Source organism: Podarcis muralis, chromosome 14 (genome assembly GCF_964188315.1).
Source record: "Podarcis muralis chromosome 14, rPodMur119.hap1.1, whole genome shotgun sequence".
NCBI classification, from domain to species: domain Eukaryota; kingdom Metazoa; phylum Chordata; class Lepidosauria; order Squamata; family Lacertidae; genus Podarcis; species Podarcis muralis.
This window is the reverse complement of record NC_135668.1, coordinates 42,079,968-42,104,980: the sequence shown is the minus strand read 5'-3', so window position 1 is coordinate 42,104,980 and position 25,013 is coordinate 42,079,968. Positions and strand designations below refer to the sequence as shown.

Genomic DNA, 25,013 nt, shown 5'->3' with positions numbered 1-25,013 from the left:
GTGCACTGGTTTGATTGTGTGTGTTTTGGCTCAGTGATGATCATTCTCAGCAGGAGTGGAGATTGGCCCATGATGGAGAATGGAGAACTGGCTTATCCACCTCTGTCTTTTCTGAGCCAGCCCCCACCTGCCTCTCTTCTTAATGCCAACCAATCAGGACATGACTCTGCCTGTCATTGCAATTAATCCAGAATGCGGCAGCTAGACTGGTGACTGGGAGAGGCCGCCAAGACTAAATAACACCGGTCCTGAAAGACCTACATTGGCTCCCAATACATTTCTGAGCACAATTCAAAGTGTCGGTGCAGACCTGTAAAGCCCTAAACGGCCTCAACCCAGTATACCTGAAAGAGCATCTCCACCTCCATCGTTCAGCCCAGAAACTGAGGTCTAGCTCCGAGGGCCTTCTGGCGGTTCCCTCACTGCGAGAAGTGAGGTTGCAGGGAACCAGGCAGAGGGCCTTCTTGGTAGTGGTGCCTGGCCGGTGGAACACCCTCCCATCAGGAAATAAACAACTATCTTACTTTTAAAAGACATCTGAAGGTGGCCCTGTTTAGGGAAGTTTTTAATGTTTAATGCTGTGTTGTGTTTTTAATATTCGGTTAGGAGCCGCCCAGAGTGGCTGGAGAAACCCAGCCAGATGGGCGGGGTATAAATAATAAATTATTATTATTATTATTATTATTATTATTGGCTCTGGTTCCACACACTGCTGATCTCCCCGCCTTTTGCCCCACTGGTCCCAATGAACCTCAGCTGCCACTGGAATAGCATTTGAGTCTCTTTAACTCAGCTTCCTTGTTGCTAACCAAAGCAGACCCAGGAAAGTGTCCTGTCCCGTAGAAAGAGGTCTGCAGGCTGCTCTTATGAAGCTTTTCTGTTGGCACAGCTCAAATGCCCAGTTTGCACTTCATATTAACTCAAGCATTTGCAGTTTTAATTCTTGCATTTTGGGGATTGCAGCTGTGTGAGGGGAATAGGGGTTTCCTAACAGCTCTCAGCACCCTTAACAAACTATAAGCTTTCCAAGATTCTTTGGGGGAAGCTGTGGGTGTTTAAAGCTGCATCACAGTGGTGTGGATGTGACTTTTGCCATTTGAACCTGGCTCCAGGTGACCCTGGAATTTTTGGGAAAAGGTTAGAGCCCATAAGCCCAAAGCCTGCCCTTCTCCTACACTACAGTGCACTGAATTATAGCCATTTCGTTTATTCAGCTCCTGCATAGATAACCAGCAAGTCGGGCTGCCAGTGAGTTGAATAGATTGAACTGAAGATGAAATGGCAAGATGCAGAAGCTGAATTAAAGATGCACGTTTTTCTAGGAACTTTGAATATGTAAGATGCCTTACATCCTCCCTTGTGTAACCACAGATGGCAAGAAATTTGATCCAGTTTTAATTTAAAGGCAAACCTACCAAATCCACATATTTTTAAAAAGGGACAAACCAAAACACCATCCTCTTCTCAAAATTGCTTTTTTCTTAATTTTAAAACACAGTTCTCCAGCCAAGTAATGTGCACAAAGAATGCATATACTAGAGTGAAGTGCGCACAAAAGCACATATAATACTAAAAATAGCATACCAAAATGCATTATATTAGAGGAAGTTGCTTTGCAAAAATGTGAACTGTATGTACATTGGGAAAACAGGCACACACAAAATGTGTGTGTTGGGAGAAATGGCCACTGAAAATATATTCCTTTTCCTTCCCCACAGTGTGAGGGGGGTGCAGGAATGCTCAGACTAGCTGCCACCCCATGCTTGGCAGCTATGACATCTTCTGTCCACATATCAATGCTTGGTCCAGGATTTCCCTTTGCATGGAGCCCCATCTCAAGCACACCGAATGCATGCTCAGCCTGGATGTGACTGCCAAGAGCATTGGTAGTGACAACTGGAACAGCCAGACAATGTAGCATAGTGGTTGGACTGCAGGGGTCAGCAAACTTCTTCAGCAGGGGGCCGGTCCACTGTCCCTCAGACCTTGTGAAGGGCCAGACTATATTTTTTGGGGGGGGGGGGAATAATTAAAAAATGAACGAACTCCTATGCCCCACAAATAACCCAGAGATGCATTTTAAATAAAAGCACACATTCTACTCATGTAAAAACACTAGGCAGGCCCCACAAATAACCCAGAGATGCATTTTAAATAAAAGCACACATTCTACTCATGTAAAAGCATGCTGATTCCTGGACCGTCTGCGGGCCGTATTTAGAAGGCGATTGGGCCAGATCCAGCCCCCAGGCCTTAGTTTGCCTACCCATGGGTTAGTCTGGCAGTGGTTCTCAACCTTGGGTCCCCTGATGTTTTTGGCCTACAACTCCCATGATCCCTAGCTCACAGGGCCAGTGGTCAGGGATGATGGGAGTTGTAGGCCAAAAACATCTGGGGATCCAAGGTTGAGAAAGGCTGGTAGAGGGTCGGATTGGGACCTGTGAGATCAGGGTTCAAATCCCCAATTGGTCATGAAGGCTCATTGGATGACCTTGGTTCAGTCGCTGCCTCTCAGCCCAACCTACCTAACAGGGTTATTGTTGAGGTTAAATGAGGGGGGTGAACCATGTATACCACCTTGATCTCCTTGGAGAAAAAGGTGGGTAATCAAGGCATTAAATAAATAAAAACTCCATTCCCTTCCTTAACACACAGGGACTATTGTGAAAATTCCTATACATAGTAGGAAATGGGTGTTTGTTTCAATATGATTTAATAATGATCAGGATGATAATGTTCTTAAACAGCCTTCTGAAACAGGGCAAACCAGCAATAAGAAAAGCTAATGCTATTCTAGGCTGCATCAATAGAAGTCTAGCGTCCACATCAAGGGAACTCATAGTTCCACTGTATTTTGCCTTGGTCAGAGCCCACCTGGAGTCCTGTGTCCCGTTCTGGGCACCACCATTTTAAGAAGGATATTGACAAGCTGGAACGTGTGCAGAGGAGGGTGACCAAGATGATCAAGGGTCTGGAAACTAAGCCTTATGAGGGAGTTGGGCATGTTTAGTCTGGTAAAGAGGAGACTGAGAAGAAATACGACAGCCATCTTCAAATAGCTAAAGGGTTGTCACATGGAAGATTGAGCAAGCTTGTGGTCTCCTGCTCTGGAGGGTAGGACCCAAACCAATGAAGATTCCAGCTAAACATCATGAATAGCTTTCTGACAGCAAGAGCTGTTTGATAGTGGAACAGACTCCTTCGGAAAGTGGTGGACTCTCCTTCCTTGGAGGTTTTAAAGCAGAGGTTAGATGGCCATCTGTGATGGATGCTTTAGTTGAGATCCCTGCATTAGTTGAGATGACCCTCAGGCTCCCTTCTATGCTGTTATGAAAGTTGAGCAGGTTGGGTGGGTGGAGTTTGGGGCAATGTATGTGCATGGGTTTTTAAGGGGGAGTCAGGGATCAGGAGCAGTGGTGGCTGGTACACATTGGGACTGGTGGGGTGGAAAGCAGGGAGACCAAGAGTGGATGGAGCCAGAGCCAAGGACAGAGAGAGCCACCTCCTGATTGGTTGTAAGAAAGAAGGCAGGCAGGTAAGGGCTGGCTGAGGGCAACAGAGGTTGGCAGTGCTTCACTCACCTTAATGGAGCCGCATTTGCTGATGAGAAGTAGTCCTTGAAAGAAGCAAACAGTCTCCAGGTGAAGTGATGTAAGATCTTGAGTGGCTAAACTCCAATTACTTGACACGTCTTAATGTACAGTCAAGCCTTCCTTTGTTTAATTGAGGCTACTGAATCAATCAATTCTTTGAAAGCTCTTCAGTATCCCAAGGCAGCTTTGAGATTGCTTTGTTCCAAAGACCAATATTTACTTCAATGAGTTAGCCAAGTCCAGGCATGGTCCATGCAAAAGAGAAGCAAGCTAACTATTCCACTCCCTATTCTTTTTTAAATATTGCATCATTGTTTGCAAGCTGGCATTGCTGAATCCCACTGGCTTCTGTGCTGAAGGTAACCACAAGGTTGTTTGGGCAAAAGGTTGAGTTGCGCTCTTGGGTGGCAGAGAAAGGTAAATATGTGAAACGCCAAACATTTATTTTATATTTATTTTATTTTATTTTTTGAAAAATGAGCTTGGTGCTTCTTTTTGCTCTCTTCTTCAAACGGTGTCTGTGACCCTTATTATTTATTGTACAATAATCATAGGGAAATGTCAAACAACAGGGCAAAACTGCAAGGCGGATCACTCGTTCCAATTGGGATCAAAAAATGTGAAAAGCCTGTGTCCTGCCAAGGTTAAAAACGAGCAAATCAAGCTAATTCCAGTCTGTGCTTCTTTTTATTTTTATTTCTATTTCTATATATACAGGCAACTTCCCACTTACACAGAGGTTATGCCTCACATGCATAAGTGAAAATTGCATAAGTGAGGAATACCTTCTAAACACCCTCTAAATGTCCTCCCAGCCACTCTCTCTCCAAAACACTACTCTCCAAAAATAAAATAAAAATACTGTACCCCAAATATCCAGAACTGGAATTGTAGCTCTGGGGCTGGCAGGAGGCCGTAGAGTACGCAGGAACATGGCTGTTGCTGCTGCTTCAGTTGTTTGGCGGTGTCAGGGGACTGCCATCGGAACAGGGGAGGGAGGCAGGGGGGCTGTTGGGATACAGAGAGCCTGTGAAGCTCCTGAGGAGCAGTTCCTCTTCCAGCGGTGGGAAAAGCCACACCTCCAGTGGAGAAAGTGTTGTTAGCTTCTGTTTAGAGCAGAGAGTACTCTAAACAGAGTAGAGTACTAGAGTAGCGTGTCCTTCAGCTCTCTATATTGGACAAACAGGCCAAACCTTACGCCAAAGAATAAACGGACATAAATCTGACATCAAGAATCACAAGACAGAGAAACCAGTAGGAGAACACTTCAATCTCCCAGGACATTCCATACAAGATCCCAAAGTAGCTGTTTTACTACAAAGGAATTTCAGAAATAGACTGGAAAGAGAAGCTGCTGAATTGCAACTCATTACCAAACTTAAAACCATGGAGAGACCTGGCCTGAACAAAGACATTGGATTCTTATCTCACTATACATGACAAAGCCATTTTTCACCTTCTCACCCCTTGCTTTTTCCTGTAAGACCTACTGCAGTCGTTAAGAGTCGTCAACAGGCTCATCACAGCTATCTGCCAATCACCCATTCCCACCACCCTTCTGAGTAATACCCCTCCCCACCTTCTCACTATATAGAAGGATCTGGCAACTTCTGTTTCAGTGTATCTGAAGAAGTGTGCATGCACACGAAAGCTCATACCAAGAACTAACTTAGTTGGTCTTTAAGGTGCTACTGGAAGGAATTTTTTTTGTTTTGACTCCAGTGGAGAAGAAAGGGAAGGGACCAGCCAAGTGAGGAAAGGGCTCGAGGATGCTGCTGAGAGCCCCAGCGCCTCACCTAGCCAGGCTGGCCAGGAGGGACGCATGCCACTTCCATCGCCCAGCGAGGGGTGAAACACAAGGAGGGGAGGTGGAGGCTTGGGGTGTCAAAGTTCTTATGTTGGGGGAGAAGCCGGAAGGGGCCACTCCCGGATTCTGCAAGTGACTGAGACACATCGGAGTCATGCCTGTTTACTCACGAGCAACCACCACCAGCATCTGACAGGCGGGGAAGCTGAGCAGCCTAAACAAAGCCCTGTTGTGCCTCTGGTCTTTTCGGGGCTTCCTCTTCGGGCTCAGACACCATTCACACACATCTCCCAATGCCACGCAGGCCGGTGCAGCCTTCTGTGATGTCATGCCAGGCCCTCTCAACATTGAGGAGGCTGCGCTGCCTTCAAACAAATATTGAGGGGGCCGAAGACACCTCTGTCCCCTAGAGTTGGTGCATCTGCCACAAAGTGGTGACGAGCCATTGCAGCTTCTGACAAGATTTTGTGACCTTTGTGAGATCTCATGAGATAACGATGAGATTTTGCGAGATCTCACTGGAAGCTGGCACTGCTGTTGGCGGTGGCAGGGTGAGAGGCGTGCCTGTGGGGCACTGCCCCTTGAGCATCTGCCACCTGAGGTAACTGCCTCACACCACTTTATGGGCAGGCAGGCCCCTGTGGAATGGTGACTGACCAGGAGGTGACTGGAATGGAGCTTCCAAGCAGAATTGGCTGGCTGGCTGGCTGCAACCCTGAATGGGAATATTCTGCACAGCCACATTTTGCTGTAAAAAAAAAAAACCCTCTCCTCTTTTCACACACCACTTGATATTTAGGGTTTTGGTAACATAGAGAAATTTGAGAACCAGGAAAAAGGAAATGTGTCCACATACCCCAAAGGTTAGTTTTTGTTATATAGTTATACAAATAAAGCTGATTAAACAGCCTTAGAAACATTTCCTTTTCCAAAGGCTATATAAGGGGGAAATAAAATCTAGCCCCTCAGCTTTTCTTTTCTTTGGCATCAATTGGTAAGTATAAGTTGATTTGATATTGCCTATTCCTAGGTAGTAACACAAAGAATTTGACAATGGTGGAGTTTCTACAGGGCAGCAGCTGGACCTAATTTATGTGATTGGCAGATATTATTGGTAGTCACATTTTAGGGGAGAAGCAACCAACATTTTTTTGAATAGGGGTGGGTTAAGGAGAGCCAGAAAGAAAGAACACCTAGCCGAATGTGCTTAAGGTGACTACCTGAGTGAACTTGTGGAGGTCTGGGGGAAGGGACAGTCAGTGGCAGAGGAACATCCACTTCTTAAACCTTCATGGCCAGGGCAGAAGGGTTGTAGTTCAGTGGTAGAGCATCCGCAGGTTCAATCCCTGGAGCTTCAGGTAGGCCTGGGAGATGCCCCTGTTTGGAACCCTGGAAACCAGATGCCTCAGTATTGTAGACAATGCTGAGGTAACTGGGTCAATGGTCTCATGGGGTGGAGATCCTGGCAGGGCAACTTTTTTTCCCCTTTCCCCCATCCTGTTATTGGAACTTTGTCTTTCCCCATCCCTTTTATTTCAATAGAAGAATAAAATACTTCCAGGGATGGAGCAATTTTTTCTCCCTTGTCAGGCTTTGTGTGTAAGTGTTTTTCCAGGGAAATCAGAGTTCTATGATCCTAAAGATCCAACACCTTCTGTGATCTGTGCTGATGTACCCTGGCACATCCCAGACCCTCCAGGTGTCCCTATTTTCCAGGGACATCCCTCATGTAGACAGTGGCGTAGCGTGGGTTGTCAGCACCCGGGGCAAGGCAAGTAATTTGCGCCCCCTAACCCATGGATTTGCGCCCCCTAACCCGTGGATTTGCGCCCCCTAACCTGTGGATTTGCCCTAACCCCAGATGTTGCACCCGGTGCAGCCGGCCCCCCCTGCACCCCCCACGCTACGCCACTGCATGTAGAGAAGCCATCCTGGTTTCTGATTTGATCGTGGAATTTCCCACTTTTCCTTAGGATGTCCCTATTTTCATTGGAGAAATGTTGGAGGGTATGGAGTTATCTGACCCCTGAGCCATCTGAAGGAAATCATGTATAGGGAAGGGTTTTTTTTTAATGTTTAAAGTTTTATTGTGTTCTTATGTACGTTGGAAGCTGCCCAGTGTGGCTGGGGCAACCCAGTAAGATGTGTGGGGTATAATTAGTAAAATTATCATTATGGAATGGGATGTCCCTCTTTTCATCAGAAAAAATGTTGGAGGGTATGACATCCACTTTTGAGCCCTGCCACCATTAGGGCATCGATGGCAAAGTGAGGACAGCAGAGCCGTCACAATGAGGAGGCTTCTGATGGCAGAACTTTTCTGCTCACAAATCTCCAATGGAAGAAACAGAACACTGCAATACCTAATGATCCTTCAGTCACCCTCTCTGCTAGGATTATCCCTGTAATTGTACTCTTGGGATTCCCACTTTTGGGATTTTCAACTGCTGGCTTGTGGAGGCAGACTACAGCGAGAACATAGCTATCATGACTATCATCACTCGCCCTTCCCCATCAGTTCCCTGTTTTCTTCTGTGTCTTGGTTTTTGGGGGGTGTTTCTTTTTGGAACCAAGACACAGAAGAAAACAGGGAACTGATGGGGAAGGGCGAGTGATGATAGTCATGATGTGGAAATTTAAAATCCAGAAATTAAAAACAATGAAAACAAATTACAATCCTAGGTATAGGGTGGGTCCTGAAAAAACACACGTCAAGTGTCAAAGGCCAGGGTAGAATAGATATGTCTTTAGCATTGCAAAGCTGGTTAGAGCATGGTGCTAATGCCAAGGTTGCAAGTTCAGTCCCCCTATGGGACAGCTGCAGAGTCCTGCATTGCAGAGGGTTGAGCTAGATGATCCTCAGGGTCCCTTCCAATTCTATGATTTTGTGAAGGTGTGCCTCTGTGGAGAAGGCGTTCCACAACTTAGCAGTGCCACAGATAATGCTCTCTCTTGGGTCACCAGTCCCAAACTTCCAAGAGCGAAAGATCCACCTCTGGTTATATTAATACCTGATGGGGTCTGTAAGGAGGGAGGTGGTCTATCAGATATCTGGGGCCTTAAATGCTAACATGGGCATCTTGAGTTGGGTCTGGAAACAAACTGGAAGCCTTATCCTCTGTGGTTTTTTTAAAAAAAGGAATCCAAGATGGTAGCCATCACAAAAAAAATGGGGGGGGGGGATTCCATAGTTTAACGGTGCATTGTGAAGAAGTACTTTCTTTTGCTTGTGCTAAATGAAGAAGAAGAAGAGTTTGGATTTGATATCCCGCTTTATCACTACCCTAAGGAGTCTCAAAGCGGCTTACAATCTCCTTTTCCCTTCCTCCCCCACAACAAACACTCTGTGAGGTGAGTGAGGCTGAGAGACTTCAGAGAAGTGTGACTGGCCTAAGGTCACCCAGCATCTGCATGTGGAGGAGTGGGGAATCGAACCCGGTTCACCAGATTATGAGTCCACCGCTCTTAACCACTACACCACACTGGCTCTGGGATAAATCTCCCAACAATCAGCATCATTGGATGTCCCCAAGTTCTATTGCTATGAGAGAGGGAGAAACAAAAAGTCCACTGCAGAAGCTATGGGAGCACAAGGATTGTGTCATCCTGTTGAGGGTTTAAAAGCTACTGCAAGGGAGAGCCAGTGCAATACTGGGCTAGCATATTACGAGCTAGAATCATGACCGCATGCAGTGATCCTCCCATGGTTCTTCTTGTTCCCACAAGAGCATGACATTTAATTAAAAAGAATTGCCTTTCAAAAATGCTTAACGTCCTTTTGTGCAAATGTTGATATCAAATATTTGTTGGCTATTCTGAGTTTGCAGCTGAAGCATGTTTGGTGGAAATTACTCTAGAGTTGGAGCAATAAAATGCTGCACACTGACACTGGAGAGTATTTGATAGCTTGACATACAACGGCATTAAGATCTGATAATGTTTGATAATGGCCTTGCGACGATATTGTGCATTTCATATTATTTGATAGCTGACATGCAATGGTAACTAGTTTTACAATATTTGACAATTGACTTGCAATGATACTGAACATTTATTGGAACTGATAGCTGGCATGCAATAGTAGTTGAATTAAGACATGATTTGATACTTGGCAAGGGGTTGTATTTTAAACTTGACCAATCAAAGAACTTCCTAACATGCCTAATGAATTACTGGCATGCCTTATCACTTATTTTGAATGCTGCAAAAAGCTTTTATTCTATCTAGAAAATGTACCTCGGAAATGTGATCCTAGCATGCTTTATTATTTTATACAAATGTTGAAAGAAATGAACAATTATAATTACAAAAGAAGCTTCTACTGATATTAATGGTGTAGTCTTATACTGTGCTGTCTTCATAGAAATAAGTCCCATTGAGTCTGAAAGGACTGGTTCCCTGGTAAGCAGGTATAAGGCTGTCCAGCAGCACAACCCAGTTTCACCAAATTTCAAAGTTTGAGTTCAAAGCCAAGGTCAAAATCTTAATTTCATTATGTGGGATTTCAATACAAAATTGACAAAAGATAACAAAAGGACATGTTCAAAAAATTATTTCAGTTCCAATGAATGTGCAGAGACACAACAATATGCGGACATCATAGGCACATCAACAAATGTGGTTACTGTATTGACCATGTGTTGCGATGCTGCAAACTGCTTATAAGAGTTTGGGGAGTGGTTGGTTAAAATTTCGTTCTTTAAAACTAAAGCTTTAGTTTTCAATTGGAGCTCAACTGAAATACGGTGACTCCTGAGTGCTTTAAAGCTGAGTCCATGAGTTTTTTATTTATATATTTCCCTCCTTATTAAAGTAAGTTGTTCGCAGGCCTAGAGGTTCAGTACAAGGGTCTCTTTCATATTGATTTTTGGGGATTACATGAACCAGCAGGGAGCAGTCCTTGATATTTGACTCTGGCCCAGATGAGCCCTTATTAGTAATGCCAGATTTTCTTTTATTAATAGGTTCTGAAAATGAGAAAGTGCAATTTCTAGGGAATAATATATATCTTTTTGTCTTCCTTTCAGCCTGGCTATCTGTCGCCCTGTGTTCTTGGGTATCGTCGCTTTTCCTTTTACAGCTAAGTATGAAGCATCCATTTAATCTGCTCTTGTTCTTAGTCAGTCTCAGATGTTCCACCTTTGCACAGACGACAAGGCTGGTGAACGGTAAGGAGACAAATGTCCTGTTTTAACGAGTTACTTTTTGCTGTTGTGATTGAACCTAGCGATTGAACCTTGGACCTTCTGCATGGAAAGCATGGGCTCTACCACTAAGCTAAAGCCATTTCCCTGTTCATATTCTATTTCACTAGCTACAGTACAGTGTTCAGACTGCCACCCAAATGCCACCTGCGAGGAGAATGGAGATCTCCGCCAATGCATCTGTCAAGATGGGTTCACTGGAGACGGGGCCACTTGCTCCGATGTGGACGAGTGTTCCAGCCACGGTCTAAATCATTGCCATTCCTTAGCAACCTGTATTAACGCCCACGGCAACTATTCCTGCTCCTGTCCCGAGGGCTACGATGGAGATGGCTTCCATTGCAAACCTGCTGGCTTTGCTGAAGAATGTGTGGGACTCAACGGATCCCGTTCCTGCTCCGATCCGTGTTCGAGTCACACGGTTCTAGATCAACCCTGGCGAAGCACCTCCTACGGGGCTGGAAGTAACTGTGACAGTGATAAAAAAGGGTGGTATCGATTTGTAGGTAGTGGAGGAGAGCGCATGCCAGAATCTTGCGTGCCAATCAATAGGTGCAACACTGCTGCACCCATGTGGCTAAATGGATTGCACCCGACCCGTAATGATGAAATAGTAACCCGTACCGCCTGTGCCGACTGGAGTGGTAACTGCTGTCACTGGTCTATCCCTGTACAGATTAAAGCTTGCGTAGGTGGTTATTACGTCTACCAGTTTCAAGGGACACCAAATTGCGCCTTGACTTATTGCACAGGTACGTTGCTTGGAATTGTTTTGGAGAAAAGTTTTGCACTGGGAAAAGAGCGATCTATTTTTTAAATTTATTTCATTTGCATTACCTGTGAATCACGATCCACTTTGTGTTTCATCAATGCAATCTTCCAGATCCTGCGTACGTAGAGAGCCTATGCCACGGATGCAGTGCAGAAGAGTGCAAGCTGATCAATGGGGAATGGGGCTGCGCCTGCAGTTCTGGTAGGTGCATTGAGGGTGTCGTGGCTGGGAAGGACCAAGACGAAAGAGCATTGGAGCGAGAAAGGAGAAATGATTGATACTACCCTAGGACAGTCGTGACATCGCCCACTGGCATGCAAGGGCTCATTTACAGTGAGGGGGGAAAGTATTTGATCCCCTGCTAAATTTGCCCGTTTGCCCTCTGACGAAGAAATGACCAGTCCATAATTTTAATGGTAGGTTTATTGTAGCTGTGAGAGACAGAATAACAACAGGAAAACCCCCCAGAAACCCAGAAGACAGAAGTCACAGATTGATGTGCATTAAAATGAGTGAAATAAGTATTTGATCCCTTTCCAAAACTTGACTTAGTGCTTGGTGGCAAAACCCTTGCTGGCAATTACAGAGGTCAGACGTTTCTTGTAGGTGGCCACCTGGTTTGCACACATCTCAGGAAGTATTTTGTCCCACTCCTCTTTGCAGATCCTCTCCAAGTCAGTAAGATTTTGAGGCTGATGTGCAGCTCCTCGAACCTTCAGCTCCCTCCACAGATTTTCGATGGGATTAAGGTCTGGAGACTGGCTAGGCCACTCCAGGACCTTAATGTGCTTCTTCTTGAGCCACTCCTTTGTTGCCTTGGCCGTGTGTTTTGGGTCATTGATTGCTTCTGCCGACAGGTGTCTTTTGTACAGGTACTGTAACGAGCTGGGATTACAGGTAAGACCTCTCCCTTACAGCAGGTGCTTCTAATCTCAGCTCGTTACATACAGTGAAGATACCAGGTAGCCTAACATCTGGCTGGTTGATAGGGGATCAAATACCTATTTCACTCATTATAAATTATGGATCGGTCATTTCTTCATCAGAGGGCAAACGGGCAAATTTAGCAGGGGATCAAATACTTTCCCCCCCTCACTATATACAGATCAGGGGTGCCAAACGTTATCTATTATTCTTAGAATTTATTAAATTTGTATACCGCTCTTCACCCGAAGATCACAGGGTGGTTCACAACATAAAGATACAAAATAAGAACACAAGATACATAATAAAACAAAAACAAATCAATAACTCCCTTCCCCTCCCCCTCCCCACATTTAAAAAGCTATAGCATGTGTTGTAAATAAAAATATGCCCTTTTCCCTTATGGGGTATCCAAGAGCCCATATAGAGTCCTTGCATAGGTTCCCTATTGGTAGGAGAAAATAACAGAGGCCAACCAGAGAATATTGAGAAGCAAAGCAGCTAGTAAGCTCGATCTTTATTGATCTGTTGCAACAGGGTGCTCCCCTCACACACAGGAAAGGAGGAGGACCCACAAAAATGCTGTGCAAGGGCTTATAAAGACTTTTGAAATTCCCATCCTGTAGATCAAGACCACCCCCAGAAACATTATACATACATCACAGAAGGGGTGTAACCTAAGACCACCCCTCAGATACATCACAGAAAAGGCGGTCTAAAACAGAACATTTGCATGTTGTTTTTTCTCCTGTCGCTTGTTTATTTCCTGTCTGGCAGGTTACTTGATTGGATTGCCTGAGGAGCCTGGCCAGTCTTTTGTAATGATAAGGCTCACACCCTTATTCAAACACAGACATACCTTTAAGATAGGATTTGTGAAGTCAAAGACAATGGGGAGGCTTTTCCATTTTGACCTTGCAGAGAAAACATTTGGTCAGTTTAGGAATCAAAATGGTTCCAGGTTGGCCTTCCTGTGCTGATCTATGTACGTGCGGTTATGAACATTACCATATATCTAAGACCATAAAATTCCTATCACATTATCCCCCCACATGTTCAATCAGCCAAAGGCCTGGTTATAAAGAAATGTTTTTGCCTGGCAACTAAAGGTTTGCAAAGATGGCGTCAGGCAAGCATCTCGGATGCCATCTAGATGTTGTGGACTACAATGTCCATTATCCCTAGCCGGCATGGCCAATAGCCAGGGAAGATAGGGGAGGTAATCCAAACATCTGAAGAACATCACAGTGGCTGCCCCAAATCCAGATTTTCCATCTTTTAAACCAAGGGTGGGAAACATATTACTATCCAAATGTTGTTAGACTACAGCTCCCATCTTCCCTGACTATTGGCCATGCTGCCTGGAGATGATGGGAGTCCAATCTAACAGCATCTGGGAGGCTGTAGGTTTCCCATCCCTGTTTTAATTGAACATTCGAATGGCACGTGCAAACGAGCCATCGCAGATTAATCGCCAGGGGCAGAAATTTCATAATATTGTTGGGAGTAAAGCAACTTGCAATTGTAAAGCAACAAAGCTACCTGAACAAGTAGGGTGTGATAGGCAACCTTTTCTTCCCTCACGGAGTCCTTCTTAAATAACTACCTGTAGATTGTTTATTTTCTTAGGCATTTCTTCCTTCCTCCTCAATCTCCAGTTAGTATCAGACCTCCCTTCATTTTGTTAACCTCATGACCCCCAGGATGGCTTGTGCTCAGAACGGCTTTGTTTGCCAGGAGTAATAAACTGTCTGTTGCTTGAGTCTTTTGACAGTCAGTCTTATCAGACTATTTCTTTATGCAACTCTGCTTCACCAAACTCCCACGATTACTTGATGTCAATCAAAGCACCACTGTTTTCAAAGGAGACACTGCAAGAGGTTTATCAGCTAGCCAGAATGAACTCTGAGCCCCACAGAATTACAACACTTACAGTTTACTGTAAAAACAAAAAACCCCTCTGCATTTGCTATGCTACTTATTCCACACAGAGACACTCCTGCAGCTAGGAATGTAAAATAATAATTACAACAGATCGTTGGTTCAATATATGAACTGCTTTGAGCTTTTGAAATGGGGGAAATAATCTAGCAGTAAAAGAATGTACATAGTAAATATTAACAGCTGCTGCCACTACAATTACTATTTGTTCTTGTTCTTAAGATGCTTCTAACTTGGAGCCACAACTGGAGTGTGGTGCAAATGAAATCAAGGTCTCCATGGCAAACTGCACCCTCAATAGCTTCCAGAATTTAACCATGCATCTGAGAGACAACCGATGTGCTGGTTTTGTAGAGCAGGGGAATAGAACAGTGGTCTCTGTGGTGACACCCACCCAAGCTGGCCAGTGTGGAACGCTGTTGACGGTAGGTTCTCTATTCAGTGGGAAAGCCTTACCAGGAAGGATTTTCTGGATCCTTTCCTAGAGATGGTTCTCATATCTGCAAATACTTAAGGCAGGAGATGATTGGCTACATTGTCTCATCATGAAGTCAATTTAGAGCAGGCTTTCTCAACCTCGGCTCGCCAGATGCTTTGAGACTACAATTCCCATCATTCCTGACCACTGGTCCTGCTAGCTAGGGATCATGGGAGTTGTAGGCCAAAAAAATTTGGAGGGCAGAGGCTGAAGAAGCCTGATTTAGAGTGAAGGCAAATTGGAGCACTGACCTCACTCTGCAATGTCACATAATCATGTAGTGACTTCACACTGTAGCAATAGCACGGCATCACCATTCCGGTTACAGGACCCCTGATTGGCTATAGGTTGTGAGCACCACAGCGCTGCTGGGATCAGCTGTACATTGGCAGGCTCTGTTGCAGAAGGAAGAAGAAATGGACCAGACTGAATGGTGGGGAAACTGGGTCAGAGGAAGTGGGCTCTCCCCTTTACACCTTGACTTCAGCCACTTCCTAGGCAGGAGCCGGGACACTGGTCTCCCCCTCCCTTGACCTGCTTGTGGAGCCTCAGTGGAAGTTGGGGAGGGCTTTGAACACAAGGGGAGGCAGAAGAGGAGTCAGCAGTAACTGAACAGGAGCTCAAGCAGGAGGGTGCAGTCTTGTCTCCTAGAACCAGGGACCTTAGCAGATGGGAGCAGAAAAACCTACCCATATCCAACCCCGACATTCCCACAAGGCAAGCAAGTCTGGTGAGGGAGCAGGGCGTGTCTTGTCTTTAGAAGCTTGGCGTGCATAGCAACTTGTTGGGACATCTTGGTTGCTTCCATCCAGTTCTGAACTCCTTGCCCTGCTCTTCTGAACCCCTGTACTTTCCTGAGTCTTGTGTCTGCTGCTGAGCCTGTACTTGCTCAAATAAAGAACTCCTTCTTACTTAAAATGAAGTGTGTTTTGGGGAGGGAGCCAAGACACAAGACTCTTGTGGTCAGGAGGGAGATACTTTTAAAAGCAATGGTGCCAAAGCAGCCACTGGAGACAAAAAGGGAGCATCTATGAAACTGGGGAGTAAGGGGGCTAGTTTCCATTTCCTCGAAAGTAGCTTCCCTCTCACTTTCACATTAGAAATGTGCACTTGGAAATAATTAGCCAGGGGCACATGTAACTGTGCTGAAGTCAGTAGACGAGCTGCTTTAATTCTTTTTATTTCCCCTTTTCAGAAAAATGAAACCCATGCTACATATAGCAACACACTCTATCTGGCTGATGGGACTGTCATTAGAGAGAACGAAATCAAAATTAATTTCCTGTGCTCCTACCCGTTGGATATGGAAACTAGCCTTAGAACGGCCATCCAACCCATTGTCAGGTACTGCATTACTAATAAGTAATAAGAGGAAAGCTGTTCATCTTGCCTAATGATACTTTCATTTCTATTTAGGGTTCCAACCACTGGGGAGTAATGTGAGGGAGCAGAGCCTGTAAAGCAGAGAGTGTGAAATCTTCTTCAGCTTGAGGTCCACATTCACTTCTGGGCAACCTTCCAGGGGCAACATGCCAGTGGCAGGCGAGGGCCAGTGGCAGACTTGGACAGAGCAATGAATGTAAATTTTACCTTTGTACTATAAGCTAGTTCAGTGGTGGCAGATGCCTGTCAAGACTGGCAGAGCAGAACACAGAGAGCCCAGAGAGCAGGCAGAGCCTGAGGCAATCGCAGACAGAGCGAACTAATTGTAGTTTTGTTCTCATCCTCCTCCCTGCTAAGTTCTGCAAGGGCATCACTGTCAAGGCGGGAGTTGGGTAAAAAAAGGTAAAAGGTAAAGGACCCCTGGACGGTTAAGTCCCATCAATGGCGGTTGTGGTGCTCATCTCGCTTTCAGGTTGAGGAAGCTGGTGTTTGTCCACAGACAGCTTTCCGGATCATGTGGCCAACATGACTAAACCGCTTCTGGCACAATAGAACACTGTAATGGAAACCAGAGCGCATGGAAACACTGTTTACCTTCCCGCCACAGTGGTACCTATTTATCTACTTGCAGTGGCTTGCTTTTGAACTGCTAGGTTGGCAGGAGCTGGGTCAGATCAATGGGAGCTCACCCTGTTGTGTGGATTTGAACCGCCAACCTTCTGAACGGCAAGCCCAAGAGGCTCAGTGGTTTAGACCATTGAATACTCATAAGGTGTCCATGAAGCTAACTCTTATTCAAAGAAACAGAGCAGTTCAGGCCTAGTGAGCACAGCATCACTTCCCAGTAGGTCTTGCCCCAATGAGGCAGTTGCGAGGACTGAAGGTTGCTGCTTTCCCACAGCTCTTTAAGTCTCCCTCCTCCCCTGAGTCCTTCCCCAGCAACCCAAGACTTATTTGCCTTGTCTGTCTCTGCTCCATCCTCTTCATACCTCTTCTGGTTCTCCACAGTGGGAGGTAGCAATGCTTCTGAATACTAGCTACTGGAAGCATGGTGCTGCAACCCTGTGTGGGTTTCTCTCAGACATCTGGCTGGCCACTGTGAGAACAGAATGCTGAACTAGATGGGCCAACAGCATCTTCTTATGCTCATAATCCCCACATCTGAATACACACTTACTTCCTTTTTTTCACCTTCCAGTTCAACCAACATCAGCATTGAAGGAGCAGGTCAGTTTATAATTAAGATGGCTCTCTACAGAGACCAAAACTACACCTCACCCTATGAGGGAGCAATGGCCGTGTTGCCAACTCAGACCTGGCTCTATGTTGGTGTCATGGTCACCAATGGGGACGTGAGCAGCTTTGTCTTGCTGATGGACAATTGCTTTGCAACACCCACAGAAGACACCGCTGACCCTCTGAAATATTTCATCATTCAAAACAGGTACAGTAAGGGTGGGGTGGATTTGATCAAGGGACTGTCCTTTTCCATTCATGGTTTCAGGATCGGGTTCCGGGGTGTGTGAAATCAAGTCTAGAGTGGAAGCAGCATCCGGATTGGGATCAGGGATACAAGGGCAGGCTGCAACCTAGCTGAAAATATGTGGCTGGTTAGTGCCTGTCTGGGAAGCTCCAGAATGCTCTTGTAAATTCAGTGGAAGAAAAGCGACACACGGAAATTAATTTTAAGAAGCAAGACTAGGAAGATACTGGGAAAAGGATATGCCCACTGTGTCTAATTTCCCCCTCTGTGTCTAACAGAATTTCTGATGTCTCTGTGTTATGGGGTTATTGGAAACATCTGGCGAGCCATTTTGGAGACAGATGCTGGACACATTCCCTTCTGGGCAGCCTTCTGGGGCCCCCTGGGTGGGACAGAGGCAAAAGTGGGTGGAGCAAAAGATGCAAATTTTACCTTTGTGCATTGAGCTAGTGTTTACACACATGCACCTCATCCCTCTCTATCCTCCACCTGGGCATTATCAAGAGTCATGATTGGAGTTCAGGGACACAGTCCAGCCAGGCAAAACACTCAAGGAGGGTGTGAAGCAGGGAGGTGTGGCCAGTGAAGAGGGGGTGTGGCTAGGGAGAGTTCTGAGGGGCAGAAGGAGAGGCCTGATGAGCTACATGCCGCCTCTCGGCCTAAGGTTCCTCACCCCTATTCTAGATGGACTGGTGGGGCTCGTCTCACGTAAAGTTCTTGCTGGTTTTACAGCTGCCCAAACAGACGGGATGCCAGTATAACAGTCCCAGAAAATGGAGTCTCGGCTCAAGGACGGTTTTCCCTCCAAGTGTTCAAGTTCGTTGGGAATCATAACCTCGTTTATCTCCACTGCGAAGTCCGCCTCTGTGACCCTAGCGCTGGACCATGCAGACCGGTGAGCCTGATGCACATCAGTATAAATTGTAGCTTGTTGTTGTTGTTGTTGTTGTTGTTGTTGAGTCGTGTCCGACTCTTTGTGACTCCATGGACCAGAGCATGCCAGGCACTCCTGTCTTCCACTGCCTCCCGCAGTTTGGTCAAACTCATGCTAGTAGCTTTGAGAACACTGTCCAACCATCTCATCCTCTGTCGTCCCCTTCTCCTTGTGCCCTCAAAATTGTAGCTTAGTGGGTTCAAATGTACTCTGATACTAATGGATGATCCATTTCATCCCTTCCTGAGAAACCAAATCACATTTCTCTCCTGTAGCGCTGCGCAGGAATTGAAAGTCGCCAGGCTGCTGCTGCTGTCGCAAAGGGCTATTTCTTGGATGTGGGTCCCATTGCCCGCCAAGGTAAAGACGTGTGTGTGTGTGCGTGTGTGCGTGTGTGTGTTTCAAATACAATAACAAGGGCAAAAGTGCTGGACCTGTATCTAGGCTGGAGATTTCAGCTTGTAGGTGAATCGCTGGCTGCTTCTTCTTACAAGGAAAGTCCCTGCATGTAAGAAAGAAACATATTGGGGAGAATGCTAGGTTCATGCATAGGAATGTGCAGCACATTTCATTAGGAGGTGCACCCAAGGATCTTTTAAAATGCATTTGTTTGTTTCAATGATGGAAGAAGGGGGCGGAATGACAAAAAGCTAACCAAAACAACCAAATAGAAGATTTTCCCCGCAGAGAAATAGACCCATGCCAAGCTGACCAGAGGCAGGGCAGATCTGGATGACCAAGGGCAAGATAGTTCCTCCTCCTTCTCCTTGCTTGTGTGCCACAGCAGCAGCCCCTCACCTTCACAGATCTTGCTGCACAAAAGGTGGTGAGCAGAACTCAGATGGAGACAGAGCCATGAGACAGAGACAGAGCAGGTGCAGGCAGAAGAAAAAGTCTGGAGTGGATCAGCAGGTTCTGCCTCGGCTATACTTCTGTCAATCCATTCCAGCCTTTTTCTTCTGCCTGCATTTCTTTCTGTCTGCTTCCATTGATCCCTAGTTTTTTAAACACTGGGTTTGCTTGAGTATACCAGGGACTCTCATTATACATGCCTATGGGCTGGTGTCTGTTGTTGTTGTTTAGTCGTTTAGTCGTGTCCAACTCTTCGTGACCCTACGGACCAGAGCACGCCAGGCACTCCTGTCTTCCACTGCCTCCCGCAGTTTGGTCAGACTCATATTTGTAGCTTCGAGAACACTGTCCAACCAACTCATCCTCTGTCATCCCCTTCTCCTTGTGCCCTCCATCTTTCCCAACATCAGGGTCTTTTCCAGGGAGTCTTCTCTTCTCATGAGGTGGCCAAAGTATTGGAGCCTCAGCTTCACGATCTGTCCTTCCAGTGAGCACTCAGGGCTGATTTCCTTAAGAATGGATAGGTTTGTTCTTCTTGCAGTCCATGGGACTCTCAGGAGTCTCCTCCAGCACCATAATTCAAAAGCATCAATTCTTTGGCGATCAGCCTTCTTTATGGTCCAGCTCTCACTTCAGTACATCACTACTGGGAAACCATAGCTTTAACTAGTCTACCCCTCCCTAAAAGAGAAGGAAAGCAATCTTAAATGGAGGGAGTAACCCACAAACAGCCCAGTGGAACTAAGGATGCTCAATAGATGTGGAATGCTGAGTGAATGATGGAATAAATGAGAGTGAGGGAATAGAATAGATTAGCTGGAACGCTGAATAGCAGCACTTCACTGGTCCTGTTATAGCTGTCATTTTTCATGACGCCTGTCCTCCAATAAGTTCAGGGCAGCATTCCAGATCCTCCCTGTGAGGTTGGTTAGGTTAAGGGAACGAAAGGGAGACAATGGCCAGCATCACACTGGAAATTTTGCAGCTGCTACAGTCCAGCTCCCACTGAAACCTACCTACATTACTCAACTTGCCATCTGCAGTGACTGCAACAAACATACTTATGTCATTAACACTGACACATTTCAGTGGAACAATGCAGAAAATAATGTAATCATTTCCCCCATAAATGTATTAAAATTTTGTAAAATATACAAACAAAATATAAAACAAACATAGTACGCTAACCAAAACAGAACTTAAACTGGGTGTCTGTCCATAAACTCCAGCATTATAATGGGAACAACATTGACGATAATTTTACACATTCACAATAAAACTTAACAGCGCTTTGTAAGCCTCATGCATGGGAATAATATCCAACCATATAGATTTTTTAGAGGGGAGGCGGAAGAATCTGACCTTGTTGTTGGATCACACAATTTACGAGAAGGTACTATGTACCATCAAATGAACTTTTCCAAATGTTGGTGTCTCTCCTCCATTAACTTTTCTGCTACAGCTTAGCCCCAAATTCTGGTCCGCCAGCCTTTGAAAGAAAATTCTGTATGCTTTATCAAATGACGTGCAATTTCTAAAGGCAATTACTTACGTAATGTTCACAGCCAAACAAAAGAAAGAAAGGCACTGATACCACTCATTTTTGCTGGCATGATTTCTGTCCCTGACCTCGGCAAACACTTGAATTGTGGCAATTTCCATTTTGCAAGGAATTCTCCAACATCCCCATTCACAGCTAAGCAGAAAAAGAATCTCTATCTGCCAGTTTACAGTCCAAAACTCCACCCAATGCACCACACTGATGAGCCCAGGAACTTCGCTTACCCTGCTGTCAAATAGGTCCCTCCTGCGGCTTCAGTAAGCAGAATTTTTTAGTATGCAACATGCATTGCTGCACTGCTTTCTTTCTATTACTTTTAGTGGTAAAAACCAGAAAGGTCTAGTTAATAACCCAGAGTGGCAGGAACAATGGAAAGGATGATAACAGAGAGGAATAATTTCACCAGGCAAACAAAAGGAAGGGAACTGCATTCGGGTCTGTCTTATGGACAGAAACAAATGGCTCCATAAAATGGGTGTTTGTACAAAATGTACAGTGATCCTTACTAACGGTTTTGTTTTACTTACTTACTTGTTTTTATCCTGTGAACTGCCCTTACAACTTACGATGATGGACGGTATATAAATCTAATAAAAAATAAAATAAAATACCCTTTTCTGCCACCTGGTACAGGTTTTGAACATCTTGCTGGGGCTGCTGCACCTCAAGGTAAGCTCTTTTTTTGTTACCTGAAGGGTGGGTGGGTTCCCACTAAATAAATAAAAAAAGCAAACTTGAATTTATTATTTGGATGCATTGTTCTGGCTTTAAAAAATCCCATGTAAGGGTAGGCATGCATAATGATAACTTGGACACATTTTGTAGCATTTCTCAAATGCAATAGATATGTTTTGCCTTCTGTGTCTTACAAATGAAACACGAGCAAATTTGGGACCAGACCCAAATTGTGTTTTATATAAGACTCATAAGGTCATGTATCTTACGAGGGAAAGGGGAATTTAAACTAGATGATCTTTTGGATCCCTTCCAACTCTACAGTTCTACGATTCTATGAAACAAATCTCTGAAATCATTTTCACCTGCAAACTTTGAATATGAGAGTATTCTTCCTCATCAGGTTTACAAGGAGCGTGGGTGACCGTGCTGATGTCTGCTGTTCTGGTCTTCTCCATCCATCCATTTGCTTAACAGCCAACGAGAGAAAACCTTGCTGAAGCAGCTGTAAGCTGATGAAGGATTCAGTCAAACAGAGAGAGGAAAACGCAATGGGCTACCTGCGTGCTGATTTTCTTTTACTGTGGTGGAGGGGATGGAAATCTAGATCAGTGTTTCCCAACCTTGTGCCTCCAGCTGTTTTTGGACTACAATTCCCATCATCCCTTGCCACTGGTCTTGCTAGTCAGGGATGATGGGAGTTGTAGTTCAAAAACAGCTGGAGGCACAAGGTTGGGAAACACTGATCTAGATCAATTTAATGTGCTCTTCTTAGATGAATTTATTACAAGAGTGGTCCAGTCTTTCTCCTGCTCTCCTTCCTAGTCAATCCAAGGCCACAGATGATGCTCTCCATGAATGTGCTTCTGAGACTCAACCCCATTATTTCAACTTTGGAACATCTTATTTGTGCTTACTGCTGCATGTAGCTCACTCCACTAATTGAATGCACCGTTGGGGTCCAAGATGTGCGTACATAGAAACTAGCCTACTGTACAACACTAGCCCAATGTCACATCAGCCATGACCATCGCTGGCAAGTGGCTCCCAGAAGTTTGCAGGGTGGCCCATGAAGTTAAAAAAAAAAAAAGGTTCTGTGCTCCTGCCCTGGAACAATGTTGTCATTGTGGGAATTAAAACAGTGCCTTATTAGATCCCAGACTTAACTGCCTAATACAGTGGTACCTCAGGTTATATACGCTTCAGGTTACATATGCTTCAGGTTACAGACTCCGCTAACCCAGAAATAGTACCTCAGGTTAAGAACTTTGCTTCAGGATGAGAATAGAAATAGTACTCCAGCGGTGCAGCGGCAGCTGGAGGCCCCATTAGCTAAAGTGGTGCTTCAGGTTAAGAACAGTTTCAGGTTAAAAACGGACCTCCGGAACAACTTAAGTACTTAACCTGAGGTACCATTGTACAGGACACTCAGTATAAGTGTTGTGTAACTTTGGGCCCCACCAAGGCACTGGGACCCCAGCAACTGCCTGTGGATGCCTCACTCTGGTGCCAGACCTCCTTCCTTCTCACATTGTCTGTTCATGGGAGAAGACTACTTTCAGCGTATATCTCCAGTGCTCAAACCCTTGCACTAGCTTCCCTTACACTAACAGGCTGGGGTCAAGGCAGTGGCGCAGCATGGGGAGGGCACAGGGGTAGTTGCCCTGGGTGCAAAATTGTTAGGGGCGCAAAATTCCAACACCCAGTGCTACCTCAATACAGCTGTGCATTTCCATCACTGGGCTCCATTGAAAACAACTTCTACATGCAAAACAGGAAGTGACCTCTCCAGATAACAGAACGACCCTTCTTTTCTTATCTCTGTGGCTGCAATCTCCTGGGTGATGCAGATGCTATTAGGCAGTTGAATGTGTATGCATACTCCCTCACACCCACCCCCTCGCATAGCCCTGGGGACGGACAACCCACGCTATGCCACTGGTTCCAAGGTCCAGGATGCCTGAAGACTGAGGTCTTTGTGGGGAGTCACTGTTAGTGATTCCCCACGGCTCTGATGAATGGCTCGTACCTATCAGATCTGTGCATTCAGTATTGAGGGCCCTGTTTTATAGAACTCCCTTCCAGCGGAGGGCAAGACAAGTCCCTCCTACCTGTTGAACTTCCACCACCTACTGAATACTTTAAAAAATCTTTTGCATGTATTTAAACTGAATTCTGATGTTATCGTTTTAACCCATTTTAATTTTCATTGTGTTCTTCATACATCAGTTAGAGACAACTGCCGTTAAATGGTATACAGACTGTCTAAATAAATATTTACAGAAATAAAAATTACTTTCCCCACAACATGCATATCGAGTCCAATTTTGGTGGTTACAGGGGGCTGAATCCACTGCGGAGAGGCAGAAATATTGCCAGGAATTATATGTAAATAGCTTTAGGTGACTCAGGTCCATAGTTAAAGATATTAACTGCTGATTAAGCATCATCAAGACTGCTGGTTCATCTTTCTCAGGCAAAGAACTCTCCAGGCATCTCAGCTGAGCTCCCCCTGGTTAACTGTTATACTGGCATTCTGTAAGCATTAGATGAATATTAATGAAGCTTTTTTTTTTTTAAGAAGACTTCATTGAGATGCAGGTGGTCCTTGAATATCTTCTGGAATAAATGTTGTTTGCTTGTCAAGACTAACACAGGTAGAATCCCAATTAGTCAGGAAAGGCAATGGAATGTTGTGTGTTCAAACACTCCTGACAAAGCAATATGCCTTTATTAAGTGGCGGCTGTGAAATCTGCCAGAAGCTGAGCCTAGCATTTCATTTTTATTTCATTTCATTGCCCATTCCATATTCCAAACAGGTGCCAGCACTAATTTCATGAAGTGCAATAAGCAATTGCGCTTGCAAACTTGGCTCACAGATGCTCCTTGCTAATAAATGGAGCCTACAAAGAACTATAGAAGCTCTCCCTGCTCCCACTGGGGCCTAGTGATGGGGGAGAAACTCAGTTTGATTAGGATTTTGATGCAAATCTACCTAATTTTCAGTTTGTGAAACAATATGCGAATGGAAACACAGCTCTCTTTTGAAATTTGCACTTTTGCACAATTTTGTGGTGCAGTTCTTCAACCAAACAATATGTATAAAAATGTGGCCATCCAGAGAAAGTGTGCATAAGATACATATATTAATGGAAATGATATATGAAATGCATTATATTGGGGTAAAATGTGCATATTAGAGGAAATTAGCACTAAGATGCTATGAATTTTCACGAGGACTTTAAAAACGAGAAAAACCAAAATGGACAGAATTTTCTATCCTGGCTAGAACCATGCCAAATGATCTACAGTCTTGTTTAACGAGGCCATTGCTGGCCTTTTACCTGAATCTTAAAGAGAGAGACCTTTCCCCAGCAAAAAAATTGCCCAAATGTACCACTGTTT

At 45.0% G+C, this 25,013-nt stretch overlaps 1 protein-coding gene across 2 annotated transcripts; it reads left to right on the top strand.

The window, feature by feature from the left end:
• Positions 1–3,932: 3,932 nt before the first annotated feature.
• UMOD (uromodulin) lies at positions 3,933–22,212 on the top strand. Of its 2 annotated transcripts, XM_077918522.1 has the most exons (11): positions 3,933–4,010; positions 10,428–10,568; positions 10,715–11,356; positions 11,488–11,577; positions 14,464–14,666; positions 15,915–16,063; positions 17,301–17,546; positions 18,318–18,480; positions 18,795–18,879; positions 21,566–21,601; positions 22,011–22,212. In XM_077918522.1, the coding sequence occupies exons 2-11, from the start codon at positions 10,487–10,489 to the stop codon at positions 22,079–22,081; spliced, it is 1,767 nt and encodes a 588-aa protein (XP_077774648.1). In that variant the 5' UTR covers positions 3,933–4,010; positions 10,428–10,486; the 3' UTR covers positions 22,082–22,212. The 2 variants fall into 2 exon arrangements, with proteins under 2 accessions (XP_077774648.1, XP_077774649.1); XM_077918523.1 differs by lacking the exon at positions 18,318–18,480.
• The last annotated feature ends 2,801 nt before the right edge of the window (positions 22,213–25,013 follow it).